Source organism: Columba livia, chromosome Z (assembly GCF_036013475.1).
Source record: "Columba livia isolate bColLiv1 breed racing homer chromosome Z, bColLiv1.pat.W.v2, whole genome shotgun sequence".
In the NCBI taxonomy this organism is placed as follows: Eukaryota; Metazoa; Chordata; class Aves; order Columbiformes; family Columbidae; genus Columba; species Columba livia.
In genome coordinates, this window is record NC_088642.1 from 67,786,346 (window position 1) to 67,799,530 (window position 13,185).

Consider the following 13,185-nt stretch of genomic DNA (forward strand, 5'->3'; position numbering starts at 1 on the left):
TAGAAAATCCCGAGACACAGCCTCCTTTCTCTACTCCAGCCACCACACTGCCTAATGCAATAACGGTTGAAGAAACAGGCATTTCAGATGCAGAAGGGGAGACTAGCAACATGGATACATCCCAGTGTCTAAATGTTTTCAAAACTAGTCATAAGAAGGTGAAGTGAACATAAAGGACAAAAAATATGTGTTATAAAGGAGAGAAATTGCTAGGCAGAACCCTAAATCCTTTCCCATAAAGACAGAGATGTTGAGAACATAAGGCAAAATCTATGGTGAACCATCTTTTTCTCCCAGAGCATCACCTGAAAACTTCTTGAGATGGAGCTTTGTGCACTCCAAAGTCGCGTGAGGCTAGGGTAGTGAAACCATCCACTTCGATGTCACAGTAAGAAAGCAGAAGCCTTTTCAGGTTTCACAGCTTTAAGCTGCAAACAGAACCCACTGCCTGCGTCTGATGAGACCTTCTCACAGCTCAGTCTTTCCTCCCTGCCTCCGCGTTTCTTCTTGGCGGCTTTATCACGGTTGCAATGCAGCGGTGGGGCGCTGAAGCACGCCCGTCCCTCGGGTGCGGGTTCACCTCGATGATGTTCACCAGCACCCTTCCACCTGCGCCTCCAGCGCCCGCCTGAGCCGCCGTGCGCCTGGCTGGCACAACCCGAGACCCCGCCAGGGCCGCCCAGAGCGGGGCAGGGGCCGGCGGCCCGCGGCGGGCGCGCTGCTCTGGGCAGGCGGCGGGGCGGCCCCTCGGCCGGCAGGGGGCAGCGCGGCGCCGCCCTGAGAGGCGCTGACCGGGCGGCCCCGCCCCCGCCCGCCCCGCGCCGCCGCCGCCACCGCCTGGGGCGGAAGCGAGGGAGAGCGGCGGCCGGTGCTGCGCCGCGGGGAGCGGGCATGGCGGACGGGGCGCGCTCGCTGCGTGGCGGCAGCCCGGCCTCCAGCCCGGTGCTGGGCGGGCGGGGCCGCTCCGCGGGGGCGGCGGCGGCCGGGGGGAGCAGCCCGCCGGGCCACAGCTTCCGCAGGGTGACCCTCACCAAGCCCACCTTCTGCCACTACTGCACCGACTTCATCTGGGGGCTGGCCGGCTACCAGTGCGAGGGTAAGGGGGCGGCGGGCAGGGACGGAGGGAGGGGGCAGCCGGCCGGGGAGAGGGGCCGGGCCGGGCGCCGAGCGGGCTGGGGCGGGTGCGGGTCGTGCGGGACCTGCTGGGAACGGCCGCCGCGTCCTGGGCGGGATGGGGCGGGCGGGGAAAAACGGCGAAAAATTATACGAATAAAAATAACTAAATTCCAATAATAAAAATCCTGATAGTAGAAACCATAATAGAATTATAGAATCACTTTGGTTGGAAGAGACTCTCAAGATCATCGAGTCCAACCGTAACCGAACTAGCACTAAACCATGTCCCTGAGAACCTCATCTGTATGTCTTTTAAACACCTACATTCTACTAAAAAAAAAATCTAACAATAGTAAAATAAAAATTCTAGTAATAATAATACATTCTAAAAATAAAATTGTAAAAGTACAATACTAAAAATTCTATTAGTAACAAATACCAATAACAAATTATAACAACAGTGTTACTAAATATTCTATCATTAATAACAAATTCTAATAAATTCTAACCGTAATTTTAATTCTAACTATAATAATTCTAATAATGAATGATAGTAAATTGCAATAAGAATAATAATTCTGGTAGTAATAATAACATTTCTAACAATAATAGTAAAAAATTGGAGGTGTGGCACTGCCTGCTCCTGACACAGTTGTTTGCTGTGGTCCATCGCTGCCCATCCCGGGAGGGATCTCTGTGAGCACTGGCCACCCCAGCCGGTCAGTCTCCTGCAGTGGAGACATCCTGTGGGGGCCATGATTTGCCAAAATGCCCAGTGCAGCAGGGGAGCCCACAACCTGCATGGAGTTTGAACCTTTAAACCTGGGCTGATGCGCCAGGGAGGGGACAAGGGATTGCAGGGTCGCCTTGCTGACCCTGTGGCAGTGGAGGTTCTTGGAGGTGACAAAATTATGGCTTGTTCTGATGCAGTGAAACCAAATGAAGTCGTAGGGAAAAGAGCAGTTGTCCATGTGCCATTTCAAAAAAAGCTCCCCCAGAAACTCCAAACAGCACCTTAATGCCTTCTTGAGCATGTGCAGCCCACCTGGCTTGGGTTGCATCTCCAAGTCACATCTGGAGGAGCTGGGCTGGTCAAGAACCTCATTGTTCGGATGGTATCAGACAAGGCTGTGGGTGCGGAGCAAGTACCCTGCAGTGCTTCGAGTGGCTCCTGCCTTTTGTCATCGCCATGAGTGAAGAGGGTGTGTGATTAAGTTGGGTTAAAGTAATGTTCCTGTATGGTTCAAAAAAAGGCCTGAAAGAATGATTTTATATTTCCTTAAAACTTTGTTGAGTGATGTGTCTGTCGTTCTGTCTGCATAGCAGAAAGTCACTGCCTACAGCAAAAAAACCCAAACTCGAGTCAAAATTCCGTAAGTTGTGAAAATGCGCAAAGCTAGTCTTTTATAGTCTTCTATTATATCACCGCCTTAAAAGTCACGGAAGTGGGCATTCAGGTGCGAGTTTTGTTACTTGAAGAGCTGAGTGGCTTTGATATGTTAACAGATAAGAAAATGTGAGAGGCCAGGATGTCTGACTTTTTTTTTTTTTCCCATTCAAATACTATGTACATAAACATAGTGCGTAGCTGTAACTTGAATTTAGGGTCTTTTCCTAGCTTGAAAACTGGGCTGACATTTTGTGGTCTGGAATTGTTTTTCCCCTTTGGCTTTTTAGGCTGAGTTTTGGATAAGGATTGTTAGCACAACTGTCTAATGACTGTGTGTGCTAATGAGCCACTTGCAAGCTGTCCTGTTAGGGTACCTCTTTTAAGCCTACATCTGAAACCTCCATCCCAAACAAGTAGTGTGAGTGAGGGGTAATGAGACAGAGAGAAATGCTCTTTATTAGGGGTAACATAACCTGCTCAGAGTGGGGGGAAAATCCTGTAATGGAACCTGGCACCTCAGTGCTTCCTTTGGGTGAAGAACTGACTTTTTTTTTTTTATTCCTTCTTCTGTTTTCAACCAGCTATATTCAGCATTGTGTTTGTCTTTTCCAACAACTTACTGCTAAACAACAAATTTCAGAAATACCTGACAGGTCATTTGCTGATGGTGGCTGCTTTTGATAGCCATGCATACACCCTTGTACCTTGTTGCATAGCTTGGCAGCTCATTCTTTCCGAGTTACTTAATGTAATAAATGCTGATATGATTTCTTGAATAAACTTTTAAGTAAATTCCATTTAATACCTACCTGCTTGTCACATGTGCTTTAACTAATGGAGTTTGATCATTGTTCTTTAGAAAGTAATTAAAGAATGATCTCTAGGAGTGCCAAGCTGGTTAAAAATTTAAAAAAAAACCCAAAGCAAAACCACCCAGCTTTTAGTGCAGGAAGTGTTTGCAGCAGACAGGAAGAACTTGGTAGCAAATCCTTTGTCTTCTCCCCAGAGAGACTAGGATTGCATGTGTAATTACAGCTGACTTGCTGTTGTCTTTGTTGGGACTTTGATAAATCACCTACAGGCTTCAAAGTCAAGCCATTGAGTGTCCCTTTTCTAGGTGAATTTGCAGTGATTTTTGTTCCAAATCTGTGGGTTCAACGTGTTCAGTCTCCTCATGCTGTTTGTGTTGATGTTCCCTGAAGCTGATCTTGATCAGAACAGAAAGTTTCCAAACTTTACAGGGAACTGAGCACGCCAATGACAAGACTCCATCAATTCATGAAAGGAGGAAAGGAAAAAAACCAACCTTCTGCCTATCGTTATTTGAGTAGCCTAAATGACCTGGATTTGAGTTTTAATTGTGATTGCGCTTTTGACCTTGGGGTAATGGTGCCTTGTGATCAGGTCTGTGGAGTTTTACAGTAAACTTATCAAATACTCAGCAGGCGGACACATGCCCACCTGGCTTACATGGCTGTGTAGCAAAACCATAAGAAAGTATAATGAATTACTTCACATTTCTGGCAGTGCAGGCCAAGATGAGTGGTCCTTCCATTTTCTTCACATAAACTCTGAAAAATGCACAGAAGAGATGCTCTGATGCTCTCTGTACAAGGCACAAAGTGTCCTGGATCTAATCCCTCTGGAAGTCAGACACTGCTTCCCTCTCCAGTTCAGGACTACTACTGCTGTTGCTGGTGCTTTGTCCAGGATGGGGTTCTCCTGGGGAGAATTGCAGCTCTTTTGCTAGATTTGCAAGGTATTTTTGTGAGTGCAGTTTTTCAGGGAAGCTATTAGTCTTTCTGTGTGGGTTAGTTGGGTCTGAAGATGCCACCGTATGGAACTTTTGTGCACGTAGTCTCAGTCAGTCAGACTTGCAGCTGTGGTTTATTTTTTGTTTCTCCCTCCCATCCCCGCCCCACAGATTTGTTTTCCGTAAACCCTTTGTAAATGAGTCTTTATTTTTCTTAACACTTTACTCTTTGTAGCTGTCACTTCCTTTGATAAGTGTGTGTGTGTGAAAGCATAAGTGATGTTTAGATTGTAACATGAACAATGACTCTCTTATATTGCTCTTGCTTTCCAAAGCCTGGTCATTTTAGTTTTGAGTGGGTTTAAATTTCCTGAGGCTTGTCAAGGAATAGTCAGTGTGTCTGGATTTCTGTGCATGTGTGTGTGCACTTTAAAAATGAGAAATACTAAATATATGAAGTCCGTATAAGAAGTAGAGTTGAGTTCTTATTGGTAGTGCACAGAGGAACCAATTTCGTACACTAAAAAATAACTATCAGATATTTTAATTCGATGTATCTTTTCACTTATTTTCACAATGCCTTTTTTTTTTTTTTTTTTTTTGTTAAAAGTATTTTATAAAAAATGTAGGAAGAATTGTGAATCTGTACATTTTGGGGCCTATAAAGATTTTCAGTGCTGTAAGTCTTTCTAATGTGAACTTGATTTGGTTTATTTTAGCCAAAGGTAAAATGTGGGGGATTTAAGTATTAAGCAAGTAGATTAGCAATTTTGACACAATTGTTTAGTTATTTTTAGGTGGTTTATATCTATCTATTTATCTATCTGTGTTTATATCTTTAATTATAGCACTTATTAGAAGCTACTGTCAGGGGACTTTTTTGACATGTTCTGTGTCTGTTTCTACTAGGGAAATGTCATTTGAAGAGGTAGGGTACTTGTTTTGACATGAGGGCACTAAGTCAAATAATACTTTGGGAAATATCCTTCTTTTCTGGTGTGGTAGTTTTGTGTTCTGTGGTTTCTGTAGGGTTTTCTGGGGGGCGGGGGGGGGGGCGGTGGTGTTGTGTTTGTTTGTTTTTTGTTTCGTTTTGGTTTGGGTTTTTGGGGTTTTTTTAAGGCTTTGTATTCTAAGGAGAACCTCCAAACTTATTCCAAGACACAGAAACCCTTGTCTGTCCTAATTTGGTTTAGATATTGGTTGACAACACTGCAGCTTTTCCAGAATAAAATGTACATGGTGAACTGGAGTTCTGTTTATGCCATAAATCTCCAATTTAAAGAAGACAGCCATGAAGCTGCTGTGATTCATACAGGCCTGTCTTGCCCAGACATGGACAAGCTGTGTTGTGCCTCGGTGGTACAGGAGAACCTGGAGATGTTCAGACAGCATCTCTGATGGGAATGCACATTCTGGACATGTTTTGAATGGGGTCCACTCCGTTTAGACTCTTCTAAGTAACTGGAGTGAGATAGGGAAGGTGTGTTTTAGTTTAAAGCTGGGAGTTTGACATACAGGGATTTTGCAGGGATTTGGAAATGGTATCAGGGAATAAAGCAATGAGGAACAATCCCCTTGAATTCTCATCCTCTCTGGTGAGTTTGGTTGTTGGCACAGGCAGCTGGAACTTCCTTGACCCTGCTGGTTCCCTTCAGCTCGGTGTTGAGGGAAGATCATGGTGTATCAGATTCCTCAGAAAGTCTTCATGCTTGCCATTCAGAAATAAAACAAACTCTTCCTTCTTCTGATGAGCTTGGCTTGCTTTTGCTGCATTTTGAACTAAAAAACAAAAGCTGCAAAAAGGTAAAACCGCAGCGAAATCTTGCTTGTATCCCATGATCGGTTTGTGTTTTCAAGACTTGCTCACTTTATTCGTTAGTGGCTTCCTTGTCAGAGGCGAGGCCTTTCCGTGCAACAATAAAATGTTTGATGTTGAGATGCAATGTGCGTTTGTGGTTGAGGTGTTGTTGAGTGGGTGTCACTTAGAGTTAAAACTTAGATTGAGCTATGTGACTCTGAATCCATCTTGGTAACAAACACAAAGACTGTCAGAAAATAAAAAAAGAAAGAAAAAAACGACAACCCAGGAACAAATAAAGCCCCACTCCCCAGAAGAAAACCTGTCACAGAAACTTAATTCAGTTCTGGTCAAGCTGAAGCATGCTGGGAGAAATGTTTGGAGGTTTGACTGACACACTGAAAGATGCACCCTACTAACTGGTCTGGATTTGGAGGATAATTCATTTTGTACTGGAGAATTTATGCTTTTCCTTGTCTCCTTCTGACAGTGCTTCAGAGGATAATATCATTGTCACCATCAGTGATGCAGAGGAAAGGACAGGGACCGTTGCAAGGATGCACACAGCTTTTGTAGCTGGAAGCTATATTTTGTGCTGATAGTGTTATCCCAGATTTCAGTCCAGAAACTCAATTATGTAGGAAATAACTTACTAGAGAAAGTACTAAAGCCAGTAATCCAATACCAGGCTTTGCACAGCACTTTCGTATCTCATCTGTGTTACCACCTCAGCCTGACTCAGTGGTAAATGACAAAAGCAATAAAGAAGGTGTGCATCAATCCATCATGGCCTGGAGTGGCTGCAGCTGGCTTTCTGCAGGTTTCCTTTCTAGATGATCTTTCATCTCATATTGCTTAGACTTGGTATAGTCACATGTTACCCAGCCATCTTCTAGTCTAATACCCTCTGATTCTTCCCATCTCACAGTGAAATTTTTCTGTCTTCCTCTGGTAAGTTTCCTGTGGATCTAGTTCTTGCAGTGCTGTGCTAAGGGTCTGAAAAGCCTTTTATGCTTTGTCATGGTTGTGTAGGAGATAAATGCCTGACTGGTTATTTCTTTCTGAGAAACAAAGGACATTGAACTCTAAGGCTTTCACCATAAAATCCTTTCTAAGCACTGTACTGAGACATTTAACAATGTTTTCTTTAAAACTGCACTTGCCTGTTCGTATTTTCTGTGATGTTTGCGTACAGTAGCTGTGTATTTCCCCTTGGTTCAGGTTTGACTTCTTTTTGGGAACAAGTACATTTTGGTAACACCTCCTCTTTCTCTAGAGATGGTCTGCATTCTGTCTTTATAGATGTGGAGGTTTGTATTAAGAGAGTATATAGCACATCTTACTCAGAAATGCATCTCTCTGTGGATGATTGCTCTGTCCTCCTTCAGTCTTAGTCATCACCAGTTTTTTTTAGTAGTGATCTTGCTTTTATTTCAATAAAATACCTGATATACCTGAATACCTGGGATAGACAGTATCCCAGGGTTTTCCATGTGAAAGAAAAAAAAAGTGATTAGCCAGTCACTTTGCATGGGCAATTGCGTTGTAACAAGGGATGTGTCATGTACAATGGGTGTTTATTACCCAAGTGTAGGTTATAATATTGAGGTGGGGCTTCCTGCTTATAGCGCCATGGTGGGTTACATGCAAGGTTTTCACTTTTCATTCACCTCTTGGCAGTTGGTAACGGATGTTTCTGTTGATTCCCCCCTCCCCTCTTGTCCAGGGATAAGGAATTTTGCTGCGTTGTTTCCAGTGGGTTCTCTTTGGGCAGGGTCCATGTTGCTCGTCTGATGTCTCCTCTTTGATGGCATGCTCTTCATAATTCATCTGTAATGTTGCTTTTCTGCTTACTATCCTGTAGTAACCTGGTTTTCTTGTTGATTTTGGAGCTCTCTTCTCACGTGGCAACTTTGAATTATTTTTTAATCAAGCTGTCCCTGGATGACCTTTGCTTTTTGGTTGTGTTGCTGGTTTCTTTCAGAGTTGTTTGTAACACTGTATTCATCAGCTCATCTGTCTTCCTTCTAGGCTGCTTGGTGCTAATTAAGACCATCCTGAGCTGGCTCAGAAAAATCCCTTTGTGGAATTGTTTTTGCAGTACCTGTTGAAATTAGGTGACTGAGTTATGTTCACAGGATCACAGGATGTCAGGGATTGGAAGGGACCTCAAAAGATCATCCCGTCCAATCACCCCGCTGGAGCAGGAACACACAGATGAGGCTACACAAGAATGTGTCCAGGCGGGTTTTGAATGTCCCCAGAGGAGGAGACTCCACAACCCCCCTGAGCAGCCTGTTCCAGTGTTCTGTTACCCTCACTGAGAAGAAGTTTCTTCTCAAATTTAAGTAGAACCTCTTGTGTTCCACTTTGAACCCATTATCCCTTGTCCTTTCATTGGTTGTCACCGAGAGGAGCCTGGCTCCATCCTCATGACACTCAGCCTTTACATATTTATAAACATTACTAAGGTGACACCTTAGCCTCCTTCGAATTAGAGAGACCCAGCTCCCGCAGCCTTTCCTCATAAGGGAGATGCTCCACTCCCTTAATCATCTTTGTTGCCCTGTGCTGGACTCTCTCCAGCAGTTCCCTGTCCTTCTTGAACTGAGGGGCCCAGAACTGGACACAATATTCCAGATGTGGTCTCACCAGGGCGGAGTAGAGGGGAAGGAGGACCTCTCTCGATCTACTAACCACCCCGCTTCTAATACACCCCAGGATGCCATTGGCCTTCCTGGCCACAAGGGCACAGTGCTGGCTCATGGTCATCCTGTTGTCCACCAGGACCCCCAGGTCCCTTTCCCCTACGCTGCTCTCCAACAGGTCATTCCCCAACTTATACTGGAACCTGGGGTTGTTCCTGCCCAGATGCAAGACTCTACACTTGCCCTTGTTATATTTCATTAAATTTTTCCCCGCCCAACTCTCCAGCCTGTCCAGGTCCCGCTGGATGGCAGCACAGCCTTCTGGCGTGTCAGCCACTCCTCCCAGCTTAGTGTCATCAGCAAACCTGCTGGCAGTGCGCTCTATTCCCTCACCCAAGTCATTGATGCATATACTGAATAATACGGGCCCCAGGACTGACCCTTGAGGCACTCCACTAGATACAGGCCTCCAACTGGACTCTGCCCATTGACCACGACCCTCTGGCTTCTTCCCTTCAGCCAGTTCGCAGTCCACCTCACTACCTGGTCATCCAGACTGCACTCCCTCAGTTTAGCTATGAGAATGCTGTGGGAGACGCTGTCAGATGCTTTACTGAAGTCAAGGCAGACCACATCCACCACTCTGCTATCATCTGTCCACCTGGTTATGTCTTCATAAAAGGCTATGAGGTTGGTCAAGCATTACTTCCCCTTGGTGAAGTCATGTTGGTGGCTCATAATGACCCTCTTCTCCTTGATATGCCTTGAGATGGCACCAAGGATAAGTTGTTCCATCACCTTTCCAGGGATGGGGTGAGACTGACTGGTCTATAGTTACCCAGGTCCTCCTTCCTGCCATTTTTGAAGACTGGGGTGACATTTGCTTTTCTCCAGGCCTCAGGCACCTCTCCCGTCTCCCAAGACCTGGCAAAGATGATGGAGAGCGGTCCAGCAATGACCTCAGCCAGCTCCCTCAGCACCCATGGGTGCATCCCATCTGGACCCATGGATTTATGGATGTCCAGATTGCCTAACTGCTCCCTAACCCAGTCCTCATCAACCAAGGCCAGCTCCTCCATTGTCCTGCCTTCCTCTGGCGCCTCAGGGGTACGGGGCTCCTCGGAACTGCCTCCAGCAGAGTAGACAGAGACAAAGAAGGCATTTAGTAACTCTGCCTTCTCTGTATCTTCTGTCACCAGGGCACCCACCTCATTCATCAGTGGGCCTACACTGCCTCTGGTGTTGGTTTTATCTGCCATGTATTTGAAAAAGCTCTTTCAGTTGTCCTTGACATTTCTTGCCAGGTTTAATTCTAAGGAGGCCTTAGCTTTCCTAGTTGCCTCCCTACACCCTCTGACAACAGCCATATATTCTCCCCAAGTGGCCAGCCCCTCCTTCCATGATCTATAAACTCTTCTCTGCCACTTGAGTTTGCCCAGCAGTTCCCTGTTTAACCACGCAGGTCTCCTGGCTCCCCTCCTCGACTTCCTACGTGTCAGGATGCTCTGATCTTGAGCTTTGTAGAAGCAGTCCCTGAACACTAACCAACTATCTTGGGCCCGTTTACCTTCAAGCAGTCTTGCCCATGGGATTTCCCCCAGCAGTTGTTTGAAAAGGCCAGAGTTTGCCCTGCTGAAGTCCAGGGTTGCAATTCTGTTTGCTATTTGGTTTCTGCCAGACGAGATCCTGAACTCCACCATTTCATGGTCGCTGGAACCAAGGCAGCCCTCAACCTTTACTGCTTCAACCAGACCCTCCTTGTTAGTGAGGATGAGGTCCAGCAGTGCACCTCTCCTGGTCAGGTCCTCCACCATTTGCATCAGAAAGTTATTGTTGAGGCACTGGAGGAACCTCCTGGACCATGGCTGGTTGGCTGAGTAGTCCTTCCAGCAGACATCAGGGAAGTTAAAATTCCCCATGACAACCAGGTCCTGTGACTGTAAGGCCACTCTCAGCTGTCTGTAGAAGGTTTCATCAGCTTCCTCAGCCTGATCTGGTGGTCTGTAACAGACACCCACAACAGTATCACCCCTGCCAGCCTGCCCCTTAATTCTCACCCATACACTCTCAACTTGCTCCTCATCTGTGCCCGGACAGTACTCAATGCATAGTAGCTGCTCTCTCACGTCAAGAGCAACTCCACCACCACGCCTGGCTGTCCTGTGTTTCCTGAAGAGGACATAGCCATCCATGACCACGTTTCAGTCATGTGAGCTGTCCCACCATGTCTCTGGAATTGCCACCAGGTCATACACTCCTGACTGAACACAGGTTTTTAACTCCTTCTGCTTATTCATCTATTTAATTTGACTCAGCTCCAGTGGGGAAAGAACAGGATGTATGTATAGCATATAAGCCTTTCTAAATGGTAAAGTAATATGTGCTGATCACCTCCTGTTCATTTTTTTCCCTACCCTTTTTGTTTAATAGCACCTTTCTGTTTTGAGAGAAGGCTGTCAGAAAACACTCCCAAGCAGAGAGCAAAAACTAACATTTGTGTATCACAATGTGATAAAGAACTAAGTGGAAGTGTGCTGTTTTTTTTCTGAATGTGCCAACACAGTATTCTTCCTTTTAAACCCTATTGTTGCCTACTTTTGTCTCCTTTGTGGAAGCTTCTTATTCAACAGAGTACAGTCAACCCCTAATTTCACTTCCTCTTTTTATTTAAATATTTTTATTTGCTTGGCTCTGGAAGAATGTGGGTGTGTGCACGCGTGTATATATATTACTTAGTGGATCCGTTGGTTTAGTGGATGAGGGAGAGGCTGTGGATGTTGTGTATTTCGGTAAAGTGTTTGGCACCATTTCCCACAGCACTCTCCTGGAGAAGCTGGCAGCTCATGGCCCTCGTGTACTCTGCGAGGGATAAAGAAGTGGCTGGAGGGCCAGGCTCAAAGAGTGGTGGTGAATGGAGCCAAATCCAGTTGGCAACCAGTCATAAGTGGTGTTCCCCAGGGTTCAGTATTTGGGTCAGTTCTGTTTAATCTCTTTGTCAATGATCTGGATGAAGGGATTGAGTGCACCCTCAGTAAGTTTTCAGATGACACCATGTTGGGTGGGAGTGTTGATCTGCTGGAGGGTAGGAAGGCCATACAGAGGGATCTGGACCGACTGGATCATCGGGCTGAGGCCAATTGTATGAGGTCCAACAAGGCCAAGTGCCGGGTCCTGCACGTGGGGCACAGGCAGCGCTACAGGCTCAGGGAAGAGTGGCTGGAAAGCTGCCTGGAGGAAAAGGACCTGGGGGTGTTGATTGACAGCCGGCTGAGCATGAGCCAGCAATGTGCCCAGGTGGCCAAAAGGCCAAGAGCATCCTGGCTTGTATCAGGAATAGTGTGGCCAGCAGGACTAGAGAAGTGATTGTGCCACTGTACTCAGCACTGGTGAGGCCCCACCTTGTATCCTGTGTTCAGTTTTGGGCCCCTCAACATGAAAGACATTGCCCTTCTCTGAACTCTCTCCAGCACCTCAGTGAAGCTGGTGAGGGGTCTGGAGCACAAGTCTGATGAGAAGCGGCTGAGGGAACTGGGGCTGTTTAGCCTGGAGAAAAGGAGGCTGAGGGGAGACCTTATCGCTGTCTACAGCTACCTGAAAGGAGGTTGTAGCATGGAGGGTGTTGGTCTCTTCTCCCAAGTAGCAAGTTATGGAATGAGAGGAAATGGACTCAAGTTGCATGAGGGAAGTTTCAGATTGGATATTAGGAAAAATTTGTTCACAGAAAGTACTATCAAGCATTGGAACAGGCTGCCTAGGGAAGTGGTGGAGTCACCATCCCTGGCATTTAGATGAGGTTCTTAGGGACAGGATTTAGTGCCAGAGTTGAGTTATAGCTGGACTTAATAACCTCAAGGATCTCTTGCAACCAAAGTTATTCTATGATTCTATATTCATACATATATATTCACATATATGTATATATGTGAAGGACACATGCATTTGTATTTTTATGTATGTTTGTAGTTTTTTCTCTGTTTTAAATTGAATATATGTTATTTATTTGGAAGTATATTTAGGATTATTAATGTAACATGCTGATATTGCTCACCTGCTTGGCTTCTTTTCGAATAACACTTGTATTATATAAGTGCCGTGCCACTTGCCATGTAAACATATTATTGTTTGAGATCTAAAGCTACTAGAAGTGAGAATAAAAACTATGGTGTATGGCCACAATTTAATCTGTCCGTGAAGGTTTTAGGTACAGAAGACTGCTGGAGACATTCGAAATACTTTCTAAATAGGTGTGCTTGGGTGAAATTGAATGATTCGAATTTCCGGTGTTAAAATAGGAGCAGTGTCTTGTTCTGCAGTGTAATATTAGATTGGAGTGGCTAGGAAACAGGACTTCCAGTTTTAATGCAAGAATATGTAGCAAAAAAAAAAAAAAAAATAAAAAAAATAAAAAAAAATCTGTTCCTCATTTCATTTCTTTCTCCTCAGCAGAAGCTGTCACATTTTAATGTTTTGGTTTGTTATG

At 45.4% G+C, this 13,185-nt stretch overlaps 1 protein-coding gene across 2 annotated transcripts in view; it reads left to right on the plus strand.

Moving 5' to 3' along the window:
- The first annotated feature begins 826 nt into the window (after positions 1-826).
- DGKQ (diacylglycerol kinase theta) overlaps positions 827-13,185 on the plus strand; it is a 103,308-nt gene continuing 90,949 nt past the window's right edge. The window contains exon 1 of one of the 2 annotated variants that reach the window (XR_010469014.1): positions 827-1,096. Coding sequence is in view for 1 of the 2 variants with exons in the window: in XM_065046266.1 (XP_064902338.1) it covers positions 892-1,096 (205 nt within the window). In the remaining variant the exon portion in view is untranslated. The remainder of the gene's footprint in view (positions 1,097-13,185) is intronic. The other variant, XM_065046266.1, reaches the window with a different exon arrangement.